At 39.4% G+C, this 20152-nt stretch overlaps 1 protein-coding gene across 2 annotated transcripts in view; it reads left to right on the forward strand.

Moving 5' to 3' along the window:
• AP3B1 (adaptor related protein complex 3 subunit beta 1) overlaps positions 1-20152 on the forward strand; it is a 306280-nt gene that overhangs the window by 272495 nt on the left and 13633 nt on the right. The window contains exons 23-24 of one of the 2 annotated variants that reach the window (XR_008597515.1): positions 8853-8950; positions 15378-15479. Coding sequence is in view for 1 of the 2 variants with exons in the window: in XM_054986527.1 (XP_054842502.1) it covers positions 8853-8950; positions 15378-15516 (237 nt within the window). In the remaining variant the exon portion in view is untranslated. Of the gene's footprint in view, positions 1-8852; positions 8951-15377; positions 15517-20152 lie in introns of those variants that run through there. The other variant, XM_054986527.1, reaches the window with a different exon arrangement.

The raw sequence follows: 20152 nt of genomic DNA on the forward strand, positions 1-20152 counted from the left end.
AAGCCTCTTTCAGCCGAAGTCCCAATGCATTATAGCTCCCAAAGAAACTTTGAAGCTAAGGTGGAGAGGAAGTGAGAACAAGTTTTACCTCATTTCAGTTTTAACCTATCAAGGAAACATTTGCTGAGTTGAAGCAAACCAAGCAACAGGCTACTTGTTTCCTTTCGGCACTAAACTTAAAGACCCAGTTGGTAAGAATCGTACCCCCACATTGTCTTCTGCTGCTAGAGATTTTCATAAGAGCAGCTGGCGGTAAGCATGCACAATCTCATCGCACAGCAATTCCAAGGGTTCTTTATTTTACTCCATATATATCAAAAAGTGGCTTACAGCATTCTTCCCTCCTCCATTTTAGCCTCACAACATCCCTGCTGAAAGAGTATGACTAGCCCAAGGGCACACAGCCTGATTCCATGGCCAAGTAGGGATTTATACCTGGGTCTCCCAGTTCCTAGTCTGACACTCTAACCACTACACCACACTGGCTTCTTCCAGAGTAGCAGTGTATCACTTTGGCTTCTTGCTATCTCTTAGAAAGAGTACATTCTCCACCATGGTTAGAGACCCTTACTAGTTCTGCATCTCCCCTCTTCCACATTTGTGTGCATGGGAGGTTGCAGTTAATATCTCCTACACTTTTGAAATGAAATATATTTTTGTCTTGCCATGTCACTACTACACTTAAAATATTTTTTGGAATTTGTTTATCCGCCCACCCTAGTCTCCTGCACACAAAAAAAGCATGCTTGATGTTGGTTTTATACTTAGGGAAAGGTACACCTATAAGCCATTTCTGATTGTAATTATTTTCTTAAATTGTTCCAAAAGGAGTACTTTGCCTTGCATCAAATGTAATTGATCCTGAAGCAGAGTAATCACAATTACTCAGTTTTTTAATTAGCCTGCCCCAAATCAGAAAATGGAAACCGATCGGCTGCGTTTAAATCAATAGCTTTGTAGTAAGGCTTGTGCGGGAAGGGAGATAGTGGTAATGGATAGATCAATTGGTTTAGATGTCAGTCATTAATTGTGTGTTTTGCATACTATTCTTGTAAGATAGCCAGTGCAGTATAGCTAGTGATGCAATAAAAACAAACTATATAAAGAAAAGACAAACATTGGTAATGAAACATTTTAGAGTTTTTAATAGTTCCTTATATAAATAATCTGAAGTGAGGAGAGCACTAACAGGGAAAGAGTTAAAAGCAGCTGGAAGAACTCTGTGGTAAGCACTGTTTTTATTAAGCAAAGCCTTCCAAGGAATGTATCTAATTAAAGATAGTAAAGAAAGAATCCTTAATTTGAAGATTGGACATAACATATGCTTAGGAAGATGTTATCTCTATCTCCTTGTAGCAATGCCACCCCTTTCTTGTGTTGGCTAACTGAAACCTTGAGTTCTTCCATGTATATTTCAGTTGTACACAAACATTGCCTTTTTCTCTAAGATGGCTACAAATTTATTAAAAGATGTTCTAAAAATGTGAAATCTTGCCTTTGAGGGGATTTGATAACAAGACCAATTGGTGTCATCAGTGTGTTGTTAGAAATCTAGACACAGAATTAAATGGTGTTGATAGTTGTTGATAGATTTCAACTACTGACTCACGTTGTTTCTCCAGAGTTTATCATTTGCTAGATGTGAAACCTCTCCCTCTCTTGACAAAAACTTGAAGTGTTTGGCGATACTATAGGTTAGGATGGTCAGATGGGCAAAAAAGTTGTGTTGAGGTGGGTGTCAGACTATGGAATCCCAGTTATCTAGAGTTCGTCTCCCCCCCTCTTGCAAGAAACACAAGGTTTCTTGATTCCAAAAGGTTTATTGAAAGACTATGCTCATGATACAGGTGTCCATAATCCAAAGGCTGATGAGGCCCTTGGCTGAACGAAAGCTTTGTTGAGAATGGCGTGTAAAACAAAAGTTACAACACTTCAAACACCCATTCCCAGCCTCCCCCCGGTCCCGTCTGCGAAGGCATGAGAAGACGAGGACATCAAGGTCATTGGCTGGATTGGATAGATAAGGCTTTTTGCTCCCATGGATATGAGCGGCCTGGACGACACCTGGGCCTAGAAGGAGGAAAACTAGACAACTACTGATTATAACACAAGTTAACATGGCGTTACTCTGGCTAGAGAACTGACATCCTGACAGTGGGAACAGAAACAAATTATGAAGTAGTAGTAGCGAGTAGCGACTGGACCAAAATGATATTGTTTGCATTTGTTCATATTTTGTTCTGGTATGTTGTTTTAGAGCTTTGTGTATCCTTAAATGGTTATAACATTGCACCAAGCATTTCAAATCCAACAACGAGACTTGTCCAGTGGCATCTTAGAGACCAATAAGGTTTTCAGCATATAAGCTTTCGAGAGTTAAAGCTCCTGAAGAAAGGAGCATTGACTCTTAACAGTTTATACCCTAGAAGTCTTGTTGGTCAGTAAGGTCCCACTGTACACAAATCCTGCTATACTGCAGACCAGACCAGCTACCTACCTGAAACTAGTTCCAGCAATAGCACTTATAAATGCTACCCTTATTAATGCCCAAAGATGTAAAATAAGTGTTATGTTACAAGCCAAGATTTTGGTAAATTATTCTCTGAAACTGAAATTATTTTCTAAAAACTAAAAAATATCTGCATGTATTCAACTTCCTTAATTTTGTTGCTTCCCCTTTTTTACATTTGTTCTTAGTCTGTGTCTCAACTCTCATTGCAATTTTCTGAATTGTAAATTTAGTCTACCAATGTGTGTGTATGTGTGTGTGTGTGTGTGTTTGTTTGTAGTCTGCCTTTCTCGCTGAGATCCAAGACAGATTACAACAATGTGAGTGAAAATACAATATAATCGACAGCCAAGACATTTACTGAGCAAAGTACAATAATGAACAACAGTTAGGACATTCAGGGAAACAGGTACAATAGGAAATGATGGCAGAACATTTTTAAAGAAACATAAAGCTGAGCATAGAGATGAGATCTATCTAAAACTAATTTCTATGGCATGCTTAGCAGTATAGAAACTCTCTAGTAAGCACATTTCTGCATCAGCAGACAGTACCCAATAGTGTAGCATTTAGTCCCCGCCCCTACCAAGGCCTCTCTCGGAGCTAATTTTTATGACACAGTCCTGTAATCTGGGTAGAAAGTCCTCCTGAATACTTCAGTTTTGCATAGTTCGTAGAAAGCCAGAAGAGTGGCGGCTTTCCTGACTACTTCAAGCAGGCCATTCAATAAGGTGGGGGCTACCACAGAGAAATTATGTGTGGGCAACTATTGGTTTGGGCCAATTGCAAGATGGTATCCGTAGAAGACCCTGATCAGATGACCAGAGCTGCTGTGGTGGAGTGTAGGGGGAGAAGCAGTTGCACAGATATGCAGGGACAAGGTCAGGAAGGGTTTTGAATGTGATAGTGGTGATCTTGAATTCAGCCCAGTAACTGATGGGAAGCTAATGGAGTGACTGCAGAATGGGAGTGATATGCATGCTCCACCAGGCTTCTAAGAGTAAACAAGCTGGACCAGCTGGAGCTCCAAGTCAGCTTTGAGAAGAGACCTATGTAGAGTAAATTACAGTAGTCCAGAGACTCCATGTTGTGATGCCATGAATCCAGGTGGGCAGATCAGCTATATCAAGGTAGAAAGCCATCTTTCAGGCTAGACGGAGTTGTGAGGCCTTTTTTGCAGGTATTCTTTGGTCTCTTTTGGAATGCCTGCTCAACAAGCGTTCTCTGACCAAGTATGTGATTTGGGGTATATTAAGCTGCTCTAATATGCAGAAATTTGAGTGTGCCTAGTAATAATTCTAGACTTTAGCAAGGGAACATTTAGCAATTATTTTCATTGGATTGTTAATTTCTGTAAACCTAAGAGAGAGGGCAGATTAGACATTTAATTGTTTCCCATACCTGATTTTTCTTCTGTATTTATGCTGTGATCCTTGATTCACTTTCAAAGCCCCATTGATTCATGGTCAACAGAGGAGTTCTAACTGTTCAAGGATGTTTATGATTAACAGTATTCTCACAGAAGATATAAGGCAAAGAACTTCAGTGATGCTTCTGTGTAACACATTTGATCAACTGGAGTTGTTAAATCTATGGCTGGGGGGAAATTTAAGGTAGCAAGTGTTTCTTAATGGCGTACTTTGGCACTCTGAAAGTTGTATCTGCGATTGAATCAAAATATGTCTTCATTTACAAAATAAATTAACCAGCCTGGCAATTCTGCTTAGACTAGTAGTCACTGAGACTAATATTTATTTATTTATTTATTTATTTATTTATTTATTTATTTATTTATTTATTTATTTATTAGACTTATAGTCTGCTCTCCCCACAATGCAGGCTCAGAGTGGATCACAACCTGATTAAAACACAATACAATATACAATAAATAACATATAGCTAAAAGCAATTTAAAACTGGCAGCGAAATTTAGACAGCAGATTTCACAGTCCTGCAAGATCACTGGGTCTGTGGAGGTTAATATACAGCAATGAGCTAAAAAACCAGAAGGAGGTTCTTCCCCCTCCCCTCAGTAGGAGACCGAGAGGAGGCTCGTCCTCCTCAACCACCAAAAGCCTGGTGGAACATCTCTCTTATAGGCCCGGCAGAATGCTAAAAGATCCCACTGGGCCCAAGTTGTCTCAGACAGAGTGTTCCACCAGGTTGGGGCCAGGGCCAAGAAGGCCCGGGCCCTGGTTGAGGCAAGACAGATCTTCTTGGGGCCGGGGATTTCCAGAAGATGTTTCCCTTCTGAGCAAAGTGCCCTCTGGGGTATATAGGGTGAGAGGCAGTCCTGAAGGTATGCTGGTCCCAGTCTGCTAAAGGCCTTAAAGGTCAAGACCAGCACCTTGAACCTGATCCAGAACTCCACTGGGAGCCAGTGCAGCTGGTGTCCTATGGGCTCGGAATGGAGTCCCAGTCAAGAGCCACACCACTGCATTCTGGACCAGCTGTAATCTTCAGAGCAGGCCTGAGGGCAGCCCAGTGTAGAGTGAGTTACAGTAGTCCAGCCTGGAGGTGACCATTGCATGGATCACTGTTGCAAGGTTGTATGGTTGATGGATCCAATTGGATCCATCAGTCTTCGCAGGCGAGCATAAATCAGCTCGCCACCCAAGACAGGGGGGGAGGTTATGCCCAGGCGAGCCTTCAAGACAAAGTGGTCTGACCATGGCACTGTATCTAGCATGTCCAAATCCACATGAATCCCCGTCCCAAAGATCAGATCAAGCGTGTGGCCCGCTTGATGTGTGGGAGCTGAGACAAATTGAGAGAGTCCCAGTGCTGCCATGGAAAACACCAGGTCTGTCGCTTGCATGGAGGTGGCGTCGTTGGCATGGACATTGAAGTCACCCAAAACTAACAGTTTAGGGTACTCCAAGGCCTAGCCAGCCACCACCTCCAACAGGCTCGACAGGGCAGCTGCTGGTGTGCTAAGCGGTTGGTACACCAGACAGATGACCAAACTCTCTTCAGCTTCCCACATCAGGCCCACATACTCAGTGCCGGCGATTGTTGGGGCAGAGAGTTGCCGGAAGGAGAAAGACTCTCAGATGAGCATAGCCACCCCACCCCACCCCCGACCACTCATCCGGGACTGATGAAGGACCGAGTAACCTGGTGGGGCAACTTCTTTCAAGACAACCATCTTGCCCTCTCTAACCCAGGTTTCGGTCACACATACCAGGTCCATGCTATTGGCTGTAAAATAATCCTGCAGTACTCCAGTCTTCTTGTTAATAGACCTGGCATTACACAACATCAGTGTCGGAGAAGGGTTCGGTATCCTAACCCCACAACCAACATGCCTCAGGATGGAGCGTAGGTTGGAAGAGCACCAAGCCTTAGCATATCTCCGCACTCTTCCCTTCCAAGATGGTATTACACATGGTAATAGTAAGAGTGCACAAGCACAGTCCATTCAAAATGGTATTCAATTTTATTTTTATTAAACTATTAAATCTGGCCATTTTTATGACAATTAGCAAAACATAAATTATTTATGTAGTACATTTTCATCCTTTCTCCCAGGAGCTCAGTGGCTACATCAGTTCCCTCTCCTCCTTTTTACCCTCACAACAACTTTGCAAGTAGGTTAGGTTGAAAGAAATCAGCTGGCCCAAAATCATCCAGCAAGCTTCACGCAGTGGAAATTTGAATCTGGAATTCCAAGTTGTAAACTAAAACTTTAGCTACTGCACCAAGCTGAATCTTAATTGAAATTACAATTAGAATTAAAAATGCAAGGCACTTTAGCCAAACCACTTCATAAATAATGTGACAGCATTTCACTATAGATTTATTATATAAGGACTGAAAGCTAGTTCATATCATACCCTTCAAACCCATTAATTTTCACAATTTCTGTTTTACTAAATGGAAGTTGAATAAACAATAAATAGCAACAAATAGCTTTAGTTAAATGGTAGAATTTTTTAATGTTTAGTTTTTGGAAGTCTGTTTGCCATGCAGTTCTTCTTAATACAACAAACACACCTGTATTTCTAATTGTATTTGATTTATCTAGCAGCCATTGTGATACCTACAGCTCTAAGGTTAAAAGGCTAACAAACCAAACATAAACGTTAACAGAGGCCCTTTCCGCACAGTCATTTTGCAGCAGTTAAGTTTCCATTCTGCTTCTCATGATCTCCATAGTTCCGCATGTGCAAGGGAGTCATGGGACTCCCTGTGCACTTTCCCCCTGTGGACATACTGCAACTTTTTTTTGAAGCCGTCTCTGAGTTGCCGCTGTTGCATCCTATGTGTGTGCAAAAGTCTTAGTCCCTAATTGCATCCCCTCCTTTCCTTTTCCCGGGCACTGCTGGTAACCAATCCAATCCTCCTCAGCTCTCTGAACTCCTTTTCCGCTATTTTTATTATTAAAGCAAGGTAAGATTCTTAATGCCGCTGCTTCATTTGCTTTCTCCTCCCAACTTTAAAAGCAAGGGAAAGTTCATAAGGAAAGGGTTAAAAAGTTGATGCTCTGTTTGCTTCCTCCCTCCGGACTATGCAACACTGGCCTTAGGATTCTGCTAAGGGCCAAAGAGGGGGAAAAAAGATGTGTGTGAAGAGCCAGGGAGGGAGGGAGCATTTTGCACAGGTATTTGAGATGGTCTTCCTTGGCTTAAAAAAAAAAAAAAGTGTATTTATAGCAGGGAGAGAGGAAGCCAAGCAGCCTTTTAACCCTTTTTTGGCTTTTAAACCCAAGAGGGAGGAAGCGAATGAAGCAGGAATGTTATGACTCTTTCCTGGCTTAAAAAATAAATAAATGAGAGTGGAACAAGCAATAAAAGTACATGTTTTCCCCTAGAACTCTGCCATGAATTGTCTCTCCAGTGGGCATAGGACAGCCTAGTCAGCAAATACAGGGATTTGGGGGGGGGGGGGCTTCAACATTGCAACATTACAACACATGCACAATTTTTTAAAAATAAAAGTGAGGTCGGCTCCAGCCCCTACTAAACGCGGCTTCAAACAAGCTCATCTCAACTCGTCAGCAGACACCAAATCACCTTGAGGTCATGCACTGCAGAATGCCAGGAGCCCAAGCCAATTCAGTGCTGATTGGTGTGAATGCATAGAGGCGCCGGCTTAAAGTGTGCTGTGTGGAAGGGGCCAGATTAAATACCATTGATATCAAACAACTGATTTTTTTCCTGTTAAAAATATGTTTAAGTGGGATAGCTGAGGCGTTCCAATTTTTGAATTATTTGCAATGCAGGCTAAAAGGAGGCATTCTTACTTATCTAACGTAAATGTCCAACATTCAAAAGATATGTGTAATTATCTTGGCCTGCTCATGGGGCTACTGATATTTTAAAGTGCCGAAACTCTGTTTTGTGAAACAGTGAAGCCTGCACAGTGATTTGTTTATTTGTTTAAAACATTTCTATGACACCTTGGGGACCAAATAGGCAAACATCAAACATTAAAAAATTTCAACTGGCAAACATTTTGCCAGTCAATAAAATCTGGTTTACTGGACAGGCATGATAGGAGTCTGTTGGGAGTTGCTTACAGGCCTCATGTCACTCCTGTGTTGAAAGACCAGCACTGTGTCTGCTCTTATTTCAAAGTGGTGGTTATTACTCTTAAGACCCTAAAAGGCTAGCACCAACGTACCTGAAGGAACATCTTATCCTGTACTGCCTAGCGCGCCAATTAAGATTTTCCTTCCAAGCCCTGTTCTCTTAACTTCCCCTTCAGAGATGAGGCAAGTAGCACCTAGAGAGAGAGAGAGCATTTTCAGCAGTGCAGCCTCACCTTTGGACATCCTTCCCCTTGATGCTCACCTTACTGTACTATCTTTTAGGTACCAGATCAAATGTTTCTTTTTCCTAGACTTTTAACTAAGGGGTTTTATTTTTCTATCTATTTTATGGTTTACTTCTGGTCTAAAGTATTTTAGTGGAATTTTTTAGGCTGCTTGGTGCTGGTTTTATGTCCTTGGCTTGTTTTGATAATTTATTATGTTCTTATGATTTTATGATATTGTTTTTATTTGTAAGCTGCCTCAAGCAGGGCTCTGGAGAGGTGGCATGTAAATTTCATAAATAAAAAATAAATAATGGCTTATGAATCCTGTTATGTCTTACTGCAGTCTATAGCTCAGCCTCATTTTGTGATATGTAAAATAATGATGTATTTGTTAGGATTGTTGAGATGGTGGAGCTATGGAAAGCTTACCTAACCAGTTGAATATCTTGAGTACTCTGCTTAAAATTAAAATGAGACATGCCAATTGTTAGTGAAGGTTAAGGTACTTTAAACATCTTCATACTTTGTAATATTTTTGTAAAATACAAAACACTTTTATTTTCTCTCTCTGTTCTCTTCTCAGTACAAAGAACGACCAGTTCATTGTTAATATTCAACCCCCTGTTGGAGAGTTACTTTTACCAGTCACTATGTCAGAAAAGGACTTTGAGAGGGAAAAAGGTGAGAATTAAACTTAAAACAAACTGTATGTGTTACTCCTTTTTGGAAATACTCTAAAAATCAATTTATCAATTCGATTAATATGCATTTTTACTTTAAAGAATTATTTCAAGAAATGCAACAGGCTGTATTCATATGTCATGACAAACCACAATTTATAAAGCATGGCTTGATTAATCTCTGGTTTATTATGATGTCAGGATGCAGACTGCCTAACAATCTGTTTTGTTGGTGGCTGCAATTTTAACTTATGTTTGTACCTAGCTTGTTAACTGTGGTTTGTTGTGATATATGAATGTAGAAGTTCCAGTTTGTTTAATAGAACTGCCTCTCTTAGCCTCCTGCAGACAGAGAGGGAAGCACAGACCAACAGAAAAGTGTTTTTAGTTCTATCCAACTGTTCATGATGCTCACTCCCTCACTGCTTCCATTTGTTTACTCTCTCCACCAATTAGGAATATGTTTCCAATTCAGCCTCTCCCTAGAGCAAATTTAAAAGTCAACTAAAAGTTGGGCTGGGAGCTAATTTGTTTCAGTATACAATTTTAGAGGATGAATCGAAGTGGCTGGACAAAAAGGGAAAGGATCTGTTAAGTCTGGCAAGAGATGGGGTATGTGTGTGTGCAGGCTATAATTTTGTTTGTGTAAAGAAATTCAGGGATGGATTAATTAGCTAGAGAGACTAGGCTTTCCCTAGTCATCTTCTTTCCTTGTTTCACTATTCCTCTCCCACTTACTGGAGCCAAGCAACAGCAATCAGGTTTCATGCAGAGAGGCTTTGCCCAGCATCCAGTTCTTGGAAGCATCTAGGGGTTCTGTTTGGAGGCAGAAAAGGAAATATGCTGCATACTAACTGGGACTTACAAATAGACATGGGCACGAACCAAAAAAAACCGAGCCGGGAGGTTTGAGGTTTGTACAGTTTCACGAACCACAAACTTTCATGAACTTGCCCTGGTTCCCGAACTGGTTCATGTGGTTCATGAAAATGTCACTTCAGGGACAGCAGAAGGTCCGAAGAATAGGGGTATGAGTTTGCAGTTTCCCCCTTTTAAACTCTAGCCGCTTTTCAGCTGATGGGAGGGGAATCCCCATCTGCTGAAAAAAGCTGCTGGCTGTTCTGCTTCCCATTTTTGCAGAAGTTTGCTTATTCCCTGCTGGCTTATTCCCTGCTGCTTATTCCCTGCTGCACATACTCTCTTTTTTTTAAAGGCAAAAAAGTGTAGCAACATTGTAACGTTGTAGCATTGCAACATTGTAACATTACTGCACTTTCCTCCTGGCTTTTAAATGCCAGGAGGCATTTGCAATGCTACAATGTTACAACATTGCTACACTTTCTTGCCTTTGGGGGGGGGGGAGTGAGTGTGTGCATACCCCAAAAGAAGAAGGGAAAACCAGCCATTTAGCCCTTTCCTGGCTTTTAAAGCCAGCATGGAATAAGCAAACTTCTGCAAACATGGGAAGCAGAACAGATACTGAAATGCTTTAAAGTTCCAGCCGGCATTTGAAAGCAGCAACATTTTTCTTGCACGCAAGAGAAATGTTACTCCTTTTATACGCAAGCGCTTTTTTCAGCTCATGGGGGATCCCCCTCCCACCAGCTGAAAAGCAGCTAGGTGCACACCTCTACTGCAGAAAGCTCATCTCCAGTTGCCTAGGAAACTGATTGATCAGCACCAGGCTGTCTGCAATGATGAACCGAAAACGAACCAAACGAACCAGCCTAAATTTCGTCCCGATTCGTCAGAAATGGGCTCTGATGAACTGCTGGTTCGCAAACCATGAACCAGCTAGGTTCTTGATTAATTTTGGTTCATATTTCAGTTCGTGCCCATCTCTACTTACAAACTGTGGTCTGTTGTGGATATCTGGTAGACTAGGTTTTGTACAACAAACTCATTTAAACAAACTTGGAAATTGATTGACCTATTTGTTTTAAAAAAACATAAACAGACCAGTGTTGGTCCTGGGAGTTATGGTTTCCTACAGCAATGCTCTATTGCACTAATTTCACATTTGTACTAATAGCCAGAATTTTGGTCATACTCACTCTGAGAAATAGTTCAGACATATATTACTATTTTGCTTTTTATTTCTAGGCTTCAGTATATTGGCGTTTGTATATTGCTAATATACTTTGTCCCAGTATATTAGAAGTCATTAGTATTGCCTGTCTCTCCAAATAGCACTGTTTAATGTTAAATTCTTCATTTTCCTCTTTGAAAAGGAGTGTGATACTGTTTATATCAGAAGTCTCTTAACTTTGTATGGCCTAACACCAAATATAATGAAAGGCCCTTCCATAGAACAAGTGTTTACAAAAACGCTTTATGGAGTGCTGTATCAACTTGGAGGCCAAATCACAAAGTGTTTTGTTTCTCTCTCTTTACTGTCTGGATGAAAAAAAGGCCTTCTCATGTTGTGAGAATTTCCATTCCCTTTAATCTGGCATACCTCTCATAGAAACCTCAAAAAAAATCCTCTTGCATTTGCTATGGCCATCAGAGATACCACATTTTTATGTTTAATTGATTATGTTTGAACTTATTCTTTCCCTGGCCCTTTTCTGATTTCAAATAAGCCACAAGAGAGTTTTAGCAATTGTTTGATATTATTTTCTTATAGCTGATCCCTGCAATAATAAATAAAGCCAGTGATTTTTTTCTTAACCAACTGATAATTATTTGCTGTTCTTACTCTTTGCTGGCTAAAGCCTTCTTTACCCATGCTCAGCAAACCAAGGTGAGTGAATGACTGGGGCATTGTCATATTTTATGTACTCTCCTCCCCCTTCCTTTCTTTTAAACTGTCATCTAACAGTGCAATTTTAAGTAAAACTGGAAATTGCACTCTGCCTCCCCCTCTCCCAATGTATTGTATGCTTGCTTACTTGGTATTTTGATTGAGTTTTGTATACTTAGCTGTGTCTGAGAGCTTTTTCCCCCTGACTGGCCATTCAGAACTATGAGTGCATAGAAGAAGTGCACTTTGAGAATAGCCGTGGTCCTCTGTGGAGTTGTTGCCAAAATTCCTTTTTCTTCTGCCATTTTCCTTCTGTGGTGGTTGATTATTTGTCTGAATAAATCTGGCAGCTGTTTGCTATGTTTAATAGAGCAGAAAGGCTACTCTGAATAAAGCTATTTGAAAATTTGTTTATATGAAGTATTTGTAAATCCGTGAAGGTCTCTTGGCATTTCACTATTGCTCTTTCTGTCTCCCTGAATTCATTCTTTGATGTAGGACTGATGCTGGCAAATTTACCACAGGTTTAAAGCCTTTTTCTTTTGTATCTTCTAAGTTAAATGTTTTAGCTGTTTTAAAGAATTCATAATAGAAGTCTCCATTCTCAGCTATACATATTTCCTAAAGAGGGTTAAGGAACAGTTTAGAATATTTTGAGAGAATATTATCTCAATACAAATGAATGTCCTCTAATTTTCTGTTGTCAAAACTTTACTGTGGTAAAATGAAGGCCAGCTAAGAATGTTACAATGTCTAATTCTATTGCATGTTTAATTTGATCTCCTCGTTATTACAACTACATGTGTATTTTATTAACATTGTCCATCATTTTTTCTTTTGTATGTGATATGCAGCAAATTTTCACATACAGAGGTAATTCTAAAAAATTGAAGATAGTAGATAAGGAGACAGATTTCAAAAGCAGAAATATACATGCCGTAAGATATAGACTTCAAAAAATCAATAATGAGAATTTCTACAATACTAAGAAAAATGTAATTTTACAGAGTGATGTTTTGGATTCTGCTTTCCCCTGACAGAGTTGTGCAAAAGCAGTGGGAAACAAACTGCTGAATATTCATGCGTGTTAAAGTTTTCTACAGCAGCACTACAAGATAGAAAGCTACATTTATGAGCATGCTGTGAATGTTAGGTTAAGCTTTGCCATGCTGTTTTCCATAGATCCTCAATTCTGAAGGAGAGAAACCTCTTTCAGATTAATTCACTCCCCATCCTGACATTTGTAAACTGTGGTTATCTAATTTTGCTCTTTGGAAACACCGTACAAGGCCACTGTAGTTTCTCTACTACTGCTGCTGTAGTTTCTCTTAATTTTTCTGTGCTTGGAGGGAGTAGTTAGTTGTCCATTCACTGTGGTGACAATTTTTTCTCTGTAATAAAACTGAATGTTATATTGGTAGTCTTATTTTGCTTTCCTTAACACTTAAATGTAAAATCTCCAGATTCATTGGGTAGAGGCAGAGGGATCTAATCTTTCTAACAAGATCATAATTTTGTACAAACATAGTAGTTTTTGTAACTTTTAGAGTAATTACACATTTTTATGCTTTGAACAGTTTTCCTGGATACTTGGGAGAATATTAAATGGGCTCTTATAATTAGGTATTAATATTTTGGATATTAACATTACATAAACCTAGCTCTTTCAAATAACTGGATTCTGTCTTCTAGATTTTTTTCAAAGATAAAATTTTGGTAATTTAAATTGGCAAGTTTAAGTACACCTGACAGGCTTTAATTAGGAAAAGGCTTGTCTTTTAAAACACCCAACAAACCACTACAAAATGTTTACTTGATTTTATCAAGATTTATGCTTACATCATTTTCTGCCATCCTAACAAGCAAGGTGCTAATTCTTTAAATGGTCAGACATTCACTATTTTCTGGCTCTTAACTACCACAAGCAATCATATTTGATGCCCCTTAATTAGCGCACCTTTTTTATTTTCAGGTTCTTTTCCACCTCAGCAATCGAGACAATACATTTGCTTACCATGCTAAGTGTTCTTTTGCATGTAAATTAATCTTGATTCAGTTTACACTGTCATGCTGAGTGGTACAAATTGCCTATAACAATAAAACAGCATGAGTTAAAAATAAAGGGGGGGGGTGGTAAGGCAGATTGAATGTGTGCCTTACTTGATAGGATGTTACTTTGCTTTATGCCAATACATTAGTCAACGATAATGAATCTTCTGTTCTGAAAAGCATGGTTTAGTTGATTTTTTTAATTTTACTTCAATGGAGCAGTACCTTGTCTTTATAGGACAAGTTAGACAAACCATTAATGACAAGAGTGTTAAGGTTAAATATGAAGCAATGCATTCAGTTCTGTGAGTACTATCCATCTTTCCATTTACAGGAGCTTGACAAAAGTACTGGCTTTGTACAACATTTCCTTTAATTACATGCTGCGGGAAACAGGCTTTTAACATAAACATAGTTGCATTCATTTATTCAGCATTTGCTCTTCAATAGAGCTTAATGGAGAAGGTTTAAATCCTTAATGAGTACACACATCTCTCAGCAGTGTTATGTCAGTCCTGTGCTTTGCTTAAAAGCTGCCTTAGATGGCTTATGTACCTTTTCCAAAGCATTTTCCTAATGTAAAATTTAAACCATCCATAACTGAATGTACTGTTCCCAGATAAAGTTGTTTTTTTAAAAAAAAGCTAATCATAATTTCCTTGAATAAATCATATTCTGAAATAAACCTTTACTATACTCTTTTCTTTACCATTTGTGCTACAAATGTTTATTTCAGAATTATAGTAAACCAGTTTAAGCATCATAATAACCTTATAGAGATGCATGTTTTACTTGCCTGTATAGATCAGATCTAATTGGCCTTTGGGATGGGTTGGGAGTAGATGTGCTTGTTGAGCACCACTGTCTTGAGCCTTTGCCTGTTTGCACAGTAAAGACTTGTGGTTCTTTATTTTATCCATGTCATTCAATATCATTCAATGTATACTGACTGAGTGTTGATTTCTTTGAAGTATATGTTATAACCTAAATTTTTGTCTTTTGTAGTTTTTCTTAATGACACAGTAATCGGTTTAATGATTTTTTCAAACACACTAATGCATTACATTTGTCAAATGCTAAATATTGATCAGGTTTTATTTTTGGCTGTTGAGCATGATAATTCTCGATTCCTCAGTATTCAGAAAGGAGGGCTGCTAAAATATTGTAATTAGAGCATTGCCTTAAAAATTAATTCAGTAGAGTAGCATCATCAACATGTGATTAAAAGCAAAATTGAAAATGTTTTATCTGTTTAGGAAATGGACAATGTACTTTAAGATAATTTTATACTGATTGTTCCGCAAATGTACATATAATCATAGATGGTACATGAGCTGTTTGTGCAAAGTGTAATTTTAGTTGTATACTATAGATAACTATTAATTCAGATGCTAGAATTTTGTTATTTTATATACATTTGTGTGTGTTTTATGTTTTGAGGATGTCGTGAAGCATATGAAGTTTAAAAATTCCAAATTAATTGACTCTGTATTCATATATAAAGAAAGTTTTAAAAATCAGCCCCTTTAAAACATGTTTGGTGGTGGCAGCTTATCTTACAAGAGAAATATTGCTGCTGTAATTTTTTTCTTTATGACATTGATTACAAGGAATGTACCTTTTATTATTTCAGGAAGGCTAACTGGCATGAATGAAACATCTACCACAATGACTGTTGCTCCACAGAACTCCACACGTCTTGCAATACTGCAAAAGGTGGTAAACATAGCAAACCTTGGTGTTATTCCTTCTGGTGAAGATAACATACACAGGTAAATTAAGTGTGGGAGCTTCCTGTAGGAACACAGCTTTGATGATCTATATGCAACCAACTGTGAGCAGAGTGTCACTTGTGGACAAAACTTTTCCAACACCCACTTCAGCTTACTGTGCCCTTGACATTCAGTAGAGTAGTGCTGACTGCAGAGTGTGATGTGGGAGTTTACAGTGAGGTGGGGTAAGACTGTTTGGTATTGGGTGTTCAACATCATCTCAAAATTATTCACATCATTGCTTCCACTATAGGAATCTCATTATTTTAAAATGTCATCATTTAAACTTGGATGAAAAGTTTATTTTTTCTCATTAGCATATTGTGAGTACAAATAAGGTAAAGATTGTAATATATACTAAAATTAAAAGTGTGAATAAAGGATAACCTTTAGGAAACAAAATTTTATTTTGGCTTAGAGGGAGTTGTCATTTGTTTATATTATGGTAAATCTATAGTTATAATTATAAATATAACAAGTTGGAGGGTTATGAAAGATTGCAAGAGGATCAATTATTGGGAAAAGTTCCCCCAACTCATATCTCCCCCACTCCAGATACTATAATTACTTTTAGAAGACACAAGGAACTGTGGCTTATTTAAACTGCAGTTTGTTTTACAAATCCTGAATAATCTATTAGAGGTACATAATGCCACAGTTCGTTCATAAACCACAGTTAGCATATTGCTTAATTCCTCTCCCACCTTTCAGCAGAATCCCTGGATGCTATCCCAGGCTTCCATATACTGCCTGACTGCTGACAAAACCTCTCTGCATATGAAGCCTACTTGCTATTGGTCACCTGAAAAAAGTAGGCAGGGAAAGAGTGAGAAAGTCAAGCGTCCTTTTCCACTCTCTTAGCTAACAATCATCCCCCCTTTCTTTCTAGCCACTTCACCACATTCTTTAATTCTAACTCTGAAACAAAACAGATCTTTTACATCCCTCGTCTTCAGCTGTCTTTCTTGCTGTTCCACCACACTCCCTGATCTTGATTCCTCGCAGAAGTAAAGGATTGTGAAGAAACACACACTCATGGCAAGCTCTCTTTCTCAAGAGTATAGAGTGGCTGTGACTTTACAGCACTTTCCATCATCACACAAAATGAGGGAGGCAATTTGAAGAAGTCTTTATGATGAGAATAGTGTGCCAGTAGGAGATTACACTACAGAAGTTGCTCAAGACAAAGTAGTGTCCAGTCTGAATTAAGCAAGATCTTTACTCTGACACAGTTAACAAGCTAGCTACCAAACTGATTTAGAATCCTTGTCTGGAACCCAGTAATATTCTAGAGTTTGAACTGATTGCATTAATGAGTTTACTCAAACCATGTTTATCATGGCGTTTGAATGAAGACAAAGGTGGAGAGTAAAGTACATTGTTGTAGAAATGAGAAATTACTGTGAATAAAAGAATTATACTTTTACATTTATTTTGTTGATACTCTAAATCTATAGTTAATTATATAGATCCTGTTTATTACAAGTAGAGCAACACTTGCGGAAGCAAACTTTCAAACCTCCTAGTAGGATCCACCTTGAGTCTCAGTGAGAACGGTGGACTATAAATGACATAAATTAAATAAATAAATAAATAAACAAGCAGCATTGGGAGAGGAGGGGGGATTTGCTGTGAAAGAGGAGACATCACCCTCTCCTTTTGTGCTGGTGGAAATGCCACTCATCCTTGCAGCTCATGCCACTGCCCTCTCACTGCTGCTTCACCTCTGCTGCCCGCTTTTCTCTGCAAGGGCTGTGGATTCCCACCTACACCCCTGAACTCCAAAAGAGCCTTTCATGCTGCCGGCTACCTTTTAAACTCCAGCGTGGCTGGCAAGCCTCAGCTCCTGCACAGCATCCCATAACTCCCTCCCACCTGGCTGTGTTTGCATCTGGTAAAATGGGTGGAGACTCAGTGATGCCACACTGACTTCAGTTAGAAAAGGAATACCTTGCTTCAGCTTCATTTTGGTGGGAATCCCTGGTTTGACATTGGTTCCCTTGTTTCAGTTTGGTTCTGTTGGGCTTTGTTGGTTCAGCTTGCATCGGGACTGGGACTTGCATTGGGACTGGCCTTTGGCCAAGAGTTGCCTTTGCTTAAGGTTTCTTTGTCCTGGAAAGCCTTGCAATGTTTTCCTCTACAGGAAACAATGAAGAGTGGCTGGGGGCAGCCTGTTCAGAGGCCCATAGAATTGAACCTTGGGGTCCAATCTTCCTGAAACTTGGAGGGTCTTTAGGGAACAGAAAGTGAACAGATTTCCAGCAAATTTGGTGGAGTGTTCTTGAAAAATGCCCCCCACCCCCACCCCTGATAGTTTTTCTCATAGGGAATAATGGCCAGATAAATTTGGGATTCTCTAATTTTACTGAACCAAATTAGATAATCTGATGCGGATATCAAGAATACCAAATTTTCATGGTATTCCTGATACCTGGATACAGATCAAACTGATCTTTTTAATCAACCATCAAGATTGATACTGGAAAGTGTGGGTTAGATTTTTGTTTTTACTTATGTATATTTTTCTTAGGAAATACAGCAAAAGGCCATTCCAATTAAAATTCTTTCACCTGACTCAGAGGCAACTGTTGTAACCAGGATTAAATAATTTTGTGAGAGACAGCTTGGGGTACTTAATTTCATGTTGAATACTGAATATATGGTCTTTATTACCTTTATTTTCTTTAGTACAGCCTACTTTTAAATTATTTGCTGCATATATTAGGTGGACGAGACCGACAGATTTTTAGATAGATCTGTTTTCTGATAGATCAAGGGGGTTCTGGTTGTTTACAAAAAACATTTACAAAAAAAAACAAATTTCCAATTATGTTGGCCAGCTATACATTGGAAGCAAAGGGTTTTCCTGTACAAACCATTCAAGACTGTCCGTATCAAATTTTACTATTCCAGGTTCATTCAACTGGGATTTCTGCAAGAACATGAATTGGTATTAAAAGGAATTATATGTCTATGGGATACCACAGGTATATCATTCCCTTTAATACCAATTCATGTTTGTATGCCTGTCAGTAGAGCAGCAAAATAGAACCACCTACAAACGAGGCAGAGGTTTATGCAAGTTGACTCCCTGTGTAGGCAGAAAAATACTGGCTTTTACATTTTTAAAAAAAAGTATAAAAAATCTGAAAGAGCTTGACAAGCACTGAGCAAGTTACATACACTGTGGAATGCTGAAGATGTGTAAACAGCCACTGAACGTTTTGGAGTGAAATAATATGATTGGAAGGGATGCTGTGGGGCATGTTAGGGTTGTGAGGCCCAGCCCAGCCTGGCAACCAGCAGTGGATATTGAGGGGGGGGGGGCAGCTGTCAGCAACATTGCAATGTCACTTCTGGAAAGAATCCAGAAATAACATCACAACCCTCTGGAAATTGCTGGGACCTCTGTGGTAAACACATAAGATTTTCTGGTGATTCCTGGAGAAGAGTGCAATTATGTCCAAGTTTTTCCAGAAGTGACACCATGCCCAATGGCCATTTTTTAAAAAAAGTTCTGTTGCTGCTGCTCCAGGAAACAAGAGGCAGAGGATCTCCTGCCAGGGAACTGGCAACCCTAGAGAATGCATCCATCAAACCTAATGTTTTCCCCTTTCCCTCACCAGTTCAGGCTGCTATAAGCTTTTAAGGGCTCGGACCTGTTCAAGAGTATGTGTGTATACTGGGGATGGGAGAATATCAGATTGGAAAAAAATGGTGAGGCAACAAATAAGAGTAAAAGCCTCTAAAAGCCTGCCTGCTGTTAGTTCTTTATTTCCCTGCAGTTCCTTGCAGACTTCCAACTTGCAATAAGTATAAGCTTATCTGCTGGTTCAAATCCCACTAATGCTGTGAGCTCAGAAGGACCTTGGGTAAGCAACTCTTTTCAGCCCCAGCTCCCCAGCTGTATTGTGGGGATAATAATAACAGAGTTTGTTCACTGTTCTGAGTGGGGCCCTGATCTGCCTAGAAGAGCGGTATATAACACAGTTATTATTATACATGTTAGTATACTTTCAATTCCCAACACTAGAAAAGTGTAACATATCATCTACTTGAGCCAGTCCATATGCTCTCTGATAGTCCAACGTCCTTGTCATTTAAGCAGGCCAGCATTTCAAAAGGAGTCTTGGCTGATTTTATAATCTCTCTTGCCCACTTTATACAAAGGCCTCCGGATGGCTTCCAGTGGAAGGACCTGCCTCTGGAACGTATCAGCTGTGGGGGCCTCATATCTCCCCTTAAGAGCTTCATGAAATATACATAGGATAAAAAGGGTTGGAAAGGATTTTTCTTCATAATTCCAGGCAGTGACTGATTTCCTGGCCCATACACAGTTTTTTTTCCTTCTGCATTTATTTTCCATGGGTGCATATAGAGTGAATAGGCTATGAGAAGCTCTTCTCCCATGGTTGTAGGCTGCAGCTGGACTCGTCTGAAGCACTTCTTTTCACGTTTACGTTTCTCTCTCCAGTGTTTCACTCTCACAGCTGGCAGGTTCCTGAACAGAAAAAAAGAACCTTGCTGTTCAGCTACTGATTGTACAACTCTGCAATAAAAGCCAGTCTGCTGCTTATCCAGCTTTGGGATCTTTGACTGAGTACTCTGCAGCTGGGTTTCTGGGTCTGTCTTGACT

The sequence above is a fragment of the Eublepharis macularius genome, chromosome 8, assembly GCF_028583425.1.
Source record: "Eublepharis macularius isolate TG4126 chromosome 8, MPM_Emac_v1.0, whole genome shotgun sequence".
Lineage (NCBI taxonomy): Eukaryota > Metazoa > Chordata > Lepidosauria > Squamata > Eublepharidae > Eublepharis > Eublepharis macularius.